This window comes from Phyllostomus hastatus, unplaced genomic scaffold (genome assembly GCF_019186645.2).
Source record: "Phyllostomus hastatus isolate PE091 unplaced genomic scaffold, TTU_PhHast_1.1 phas_scaffold_142, whole genome shotgun sequence".
NCBI lineage: Eukaryota > Metazoa > Chordata > Mammalia > Chiroptera > Phyllostomidae > Phyllostomus > Phyllostomus hastatus.
Window position 1 is genome coordinate 1,140,215 of NW_025334010.1, and position 6,000 is coordinate 1,146,214.

Below are 6,000 nucleotides of genomic sequence, written 5' to 3' on the forward strand. Positions count from 1 at the left end.
TGGGCTCTTATCATAACAACTAACGTATTTGTAAGTCCCTCACCCAGTGCTGTGCACTACATACACATCGATAGCACCTAACACACAACATCTTCTCCAGCCATCTTAACCAGTCCAGGAAGAACGTCCCATTATCAGTCTGTTTTATGCGTGCACGTAACAGAAAGTAGCAAATGTCTGACTTTTACTGAGTTGCTGTCACTGCCCAGCCCTCCTTCCCTCTGGTCCTTATAGAGAAGCAGACTTTCTCCTCTGCATCTGCACTGTCAGTGTGACGCAGACTGGACCTTAGAGGGAGGGCCTGGGGCTCACAGGGCTGCCTGTGACTAGGTAGCACGTTCGCTTCAAGGTAAGGAATCAGCAAACCTCTCTGTGCATCACATCTGAACCTCATCTTCCCGTTAGTGTTTTTAAGTAATTCTTGTGTCTGTCCCTGAATGAACTCTCAGTCTGAGTGATGAGAAGGTTGTTCTTGATTGATAAACTTGAGTGAGACCCCAGCATCTGGTATCCAGCTTACAACTTTTCTACACCAAATTGGGACATTTGGACTATTGATTTTTATTTTTAATCCTCACCCAGCAACATCCTTACTGAAATTTTAGAGAGAGAGGAGGGGAGGGAGAGGGGCAGAGAAACATAAATGTAAGAAACATCCATTGAGTGCCTCCTGGTTGTGCACTGACTGGGAACAAACCCCTAGCCTAGGTATATATGGGCCCTGACCAAGATCAAACCTGGGAACTTTCTGTTTATGGGACAATCCTTCAACCTACTGAGCCAACCAGCCAGGGAAAATTATTTATTTTAGTAGCTTCTAATTGCTTGTGTTGTGTAGGTAGGGAGCTCTAAAGCAGACTGGGAGCCTGGAGCAGGGAAAAGGACCTTGCTTCTTTCCTTCTGCCCATTTCTCTTGTCACCCTTGCCCAACAGACCTTGGCAGTAGAAGCAGAGACCCATGCCCAGTCTTAGGTACTCAGCATGCCAGAAACAGCCTCCTCATTTCCTACTGGTGCCACAATGCCCCTGAATTACCCATTTTGCTCATAGTGTTAAGTCTGAACACCAACTCCTCTGACCTTCTGGATTCTAATTACCCAACCTTTGTTCTGTACCCTTGAACCCTAGGGATGGCAGCTTTAAACAGTTCTGCTTGTTCATCTGAGAGCTCTGTCTTTACTGTTGCAATTCCCCAGTATCCTTGTAACCATTGTATTGTATGAAAGTCTCTCTACTATCATACCACACCAGCATGGTTTCTCTTTTCTGTTGGATTCCCTTTTGATTCAGAGAGAAAAAATACAGAGGATACCTGTTCCAGTCAGGTGTGAGATAAAACTCAGCCAAGACTGAGGTTGGGAAAAACTTATGGGCCCCAGCTGCCCTGAATACCACCTACTCTGTTTGGAGGGTTAGTAGGTGAGGAAATTCAGTTCTTGAGCCATAGTGAATGCAAGGTGTGGTCATTATAATGTGTGAAAGAGTACCAGAAATCATTCTAGAGCTTCTGAATGCATTAATGTGCACCCCAAAATGAGTAAAGGAATCATTAGTACCACCGTCTTGCCACAAATGTCCCTGTGGAGAACAGCAGAGATGAGTCCCTGTGGAGCCCCTTTCCCCTGGACGGGAGCTGATGGCAGTGTGCCAGGTGGGTCCTTCTCCCTCCCTACACCAAACGCTCAGCAGTATATTGAGAGGTGGTGGAGCTGAGCAGAGAATAAATCATCTCTTCTTGTTTGGGCACCTGTTCTCCTAAGACATCATTATGAGATGGCAATTTCCACACTAAGTCACAGATACTTTTCTCTTTATTAGAATGTTTTTGCTCAACCCAAGTGACATTCAGCTGGTTCTCGTTTTTAGCTGTAAATCTGTGGTAAGTTTCGTATGTTATCCAGTCTTTGTTCACTACTCAATTTCAGACAGGCTGTGATGAAAAATCACAGTGCAGAAGGGAATTGTTATTGCCTGTCAGTGCCAGGTGTTTGCAAATTATAGACTTAGCTAATAGGATCATTTAAGTCAGCAGGTCATTTAGAGACAGCTAATGTGGATCATTTACTTTGATACATTTAGTGGAAAATTCCTTGTTTAAATGATAAGATACATTAGCTGTTTGAGAGATTTGCTTCAAAGTGTTTCCATTGTCCAATGAAATTCAGTCATTTTCATGAAATAATGGACCAAATTGACCACAAAAGGAGTTTGTTATAGAGAGTGTCCTGAATGTTTTATTTTTGAACATAAACTTCTACTTGGTGAATTATTTGAATGTGAAAATTATCATCTTTTGAGTCTTTTTAACAGACTGGTGGCTCCAAGCAGGTTCCATGCACCAGCAGATAGGGATTGTCTTTCTGTCCTCAGCCAAGACATGTGGACGAACATGGAACATGTTTAGTAAATATCTGTGGGTTTTTCTTGTGTGTTAGCTGCGTGCAGCAGATAGGAGGAAGAATAGATGACAGTGACTGGTCCTTCTGCTTTAGTTTATTGTGTCCTTCATCATAGGACATTTTAGAATTACCACTGCTGTCTTCATTCACCCCGTGTGGCAACAAAGCTGAACCAAAAATGGCCAACACTTTTCTTTACATTTAGGGCTAATGAGTCCTATAATTGGAAGAGACTTGAGCATTTTTCTTGCTTGACTTCTCCCAGAACATGGGAGTCAAATCTCTGATTTAAAGCATTCTCTCACATAAAGCTAGATCCTACTAAAACAACCCGCTTTCTTTTCGAAGCTGATTCTACTGATATGGCATTATTTCTTAGACTGAGATAAACTCATCTCCCAGTGTTTCTGCAGTGAATCCTGATTCTTCCTTTGAAGCAGGTGAAACCTTCACACTTTTGCTTATCAAACCTTGCAAATATTAACTTATGGGGAAATTTGAATGGAGAATTGATATGGGATGGCAATTATGAAGTCTTGTGAGATTCTTACTTTAGTGAAATTCAGATGGATGCTGGACTGAAGAAGGACATGGAGTCAGAGAGACAAGGAAACAGAAGCAGGGGTTTAATTGTTACAAGTCAAACCTCAGAATTCACTCCCTGGGACAAGTCCTTCTGTAAAGATTGATAAACCCCAGAAAGTAAAGATTTGTGATGAATAATATTTTCATTTAGAGTTAAGCTGTAAAATATATTAAAGGTTCTAAGGATGTGAGTATATAGTTAGAGCTTTAGCTCTAGCCTTGGATATTGATCAGTAGTTTCAAATCCCAGGCCATGACCCATCAAAAAATCATTCCACCAGCATTTTACTAGTGAAGTAGAGCAGAAAATAATATAGAAAATAGCAACTAGTCTTCCACATAACAAGGATTCAAGTGCATGTGTATGCATATATGTGTGTATATGTAACTGTATACATAACATGCATGCTCTCCACATCTACGCAGGCATAGAATATGAGTGCTCACATAGGGATAAGAATGTGATAAGAATTATATTCACATAATATGCACCTATATGCATGATACTCACATGCTATACACATATATGGCAATAAGGATTCAAGTGCATGTGTGTGCTTATATGTGTGTATGTAACTATATACATAACGTATACTTCATCCACACATACAGGCATAGAGTACGAATATCTATATAGGGATAAGTGTGTGATGGGTAATATCCAGTCAATAAACAGCATGATCAGAGTAGAACGTCTGTGGGTACAAAAGTCAAAAGACAAAGTTCTCTCCCTTAAATCCAACTAAAGTTGTGGCAGTCTGCCTGCCATGCTCTCAACTTATTTCAAGATTGTACAGCCAGAAAAAATTATAAGACTAACCAATAAGTCATCTAATGAAGGCACAAATCTGTGAGAGCCCCTGATAGGAGGATCTCCCACAGGCTCCTTGTCCTCCTTCCCAGCCTCACGTGTGGGTGCAGACCCAGGCCCACAGCCCCCTCCCCACAGTGGTTCTGTGTGTGCACTGCGGGTCGGGACTCTCCCAGGCAGGTCTCAGAAGCAGTGCTGCTGACTGCGGAAAGTGTCCACTGTTAGGGAGGCAGTAGTTGTGTTAACATCTTAGGAACTATGGTGGAAGCTTGGAAATAAAGGTCAGAGTTACTGAACAGTGTAATAGAACACTGGCATTCAATTTATCAGGGTAAAAAAAAATCCTTCTCTGTCATTTGCCATGCATAGTATTCACTGCTAGTAAGTTACTTAGTAACTTACTAACAGGACAAAAGTGTCACTGAAGATGTTTTCTAAGGGAAGAAATGATGACACACACACATCTACCAAGTTAAGCATGTCCCTCTGGCACTCAGACCTGGTGAGCTCCCTTTTCTCTTTCCCAGGAAAATGGGGGGCAACCAGACTTCTGTCACAGAGTTCCTCCTACTGGGATTCCCGCTCAGCCCAAGGATGAAGGTGCTTCTGTTTGGGCTCTTCTCTGTGTTCTATGCCTTCACCCTGCTGGGCAACGGGATCATCCTGGGGCTCATCTCACTGGACTCTCAACTGCACACCCCCATGTACTTCTTCCTCTCCCAACTGGCCACTGTCGACATAGCCTATGCCTGCAACACAGTGCCCCAGATGCTGGTCAACCTCCTGAGCCCAGCCCAGCCCATCTCCTTTGCTGGCTGCCTGACACAGACCTTTCTCTTCTTGACTTTTGCTCTCACTGAATGTTTTCTCCTCGTGGTGATGTCCTATGATCGGTACGTGGCCGTCTGCTTCCCCCTTCGGTATTCTACCATCATGAGCTGGAGAGTCTGCATCACCCTGGTGGTGGCTTCCTGGACTTCAGGAGTCCTCCTCGCCCTAGTACATCTGGTGTTACTCTTACCATTGCCCTTCTGTGGTCCCCAGAAAGTGAACCACTTTTTCTGTGAAATTCTAGCTGTTCTCAAACTGGCCTGTGCAGATACCCTCCCTAACGAGGTTGTGCTTGTAGTTGCAGGAGTGTTAGTGCTTGTGGGACCAATGTTGGCAATTGTGGTCTCCTATGGTCACATTGTGTGGGCGGCCCTGAAGATCCAGTCAGCAGAGGGGCGCCAGAAAGCTTTCTCCACCTGCTCCTCCCATCTCTGTGTGGTGGGGCTCTTTTATGGCACAGCCATTATCATGTATGTTGGACCCCAACATGGGGACCCCCAGGAGCAGAATAAATACCTCCTCCTGTTTCACAGCCTTTTCAATCCCATGCTGAATTCCTTGATCTACAGTCTGAGGAACAGAGAAGTCAAAGCTGCTCTGAGAAGGAGGCTGAAAAAGGAGAGACCTTCATAAGAGCCTCACAGTTAAAAAGCAATGATTGTAAAGAGACAGGAAGTGTTACCTCACCTGATATGTGCACAGGATCCAAAGGCATGCTCTAAGCCTGGAGCATCCTTTGCATGTCTTGAACTTCTCCTGTGACTACCTCCAGAGAAAGCCCATTCTGCTCTCTACTCTGAGAATACCCCACAAAAAAATGAACCCTCTTCCAGGTCTCTGCGTGGTGCATGCATTTGCAATATGGTCATGAGGGATATTCTGAATAAGATAAAATAAATGTACAGTTTCCATAATCAGGACTTGTAGACAAAATTTTATTATAGAAACCAATGTATTGGAGAATATTTAGAATATAGTAGTTGAGACTAATTACATAGCAATTATTAAAATATTTCAAATTTAGCAACTCTCATCTTCAAAAAATGGGTGTATATTTAAAATATTTGGTTGTTTCCCTGCATATGTCTATGACAGTGATGTTTTCTGAGGCATCAAGAACATAAGTTAGGAAGAGCATGAACCAGGGCTTCAAGGGAAAGAGGATGAAGGGTGTCACTCTGATGGAACTAACAACAAGAAGAGAACCCTGAAGGATGTCAGGCTGAAACACACAGACACATTGGAGCTTTCTCTGCCGCTGTGTTTCTCTGCCTTTGCAGTACTGCTGGAGATCCGGGATGCTGGAGATGACAGGAAGAAGGCAGAATGGATGTAGCTGAGAGTCCCTGCCAGAATTTACATTTTGTCTCATTG

General features: G+C 43.3%; 1 protein-coding gene across 1 annotated transcript; it reads left to right on the forward strand.

Moving 5' to 3' along the window:
* Window positions 1-4,326: 4,326 nt before the first annotated feature.
* On the forward strand, window positions 4,327-5,259 carry LOC123830973 (olfactory receptor 13-like). Its single transcript, XM_045857593.1, has one exon. The coding sequence runs from the start codon at window positions 4,327-4,329 to the stop codon at window positions 5,257-5,259; it is 933 nt and encodes a 310-aa protein (XP_045713549.1).
* Window positions 5,260-6,000: the final 741 nt, after the last annotated feature.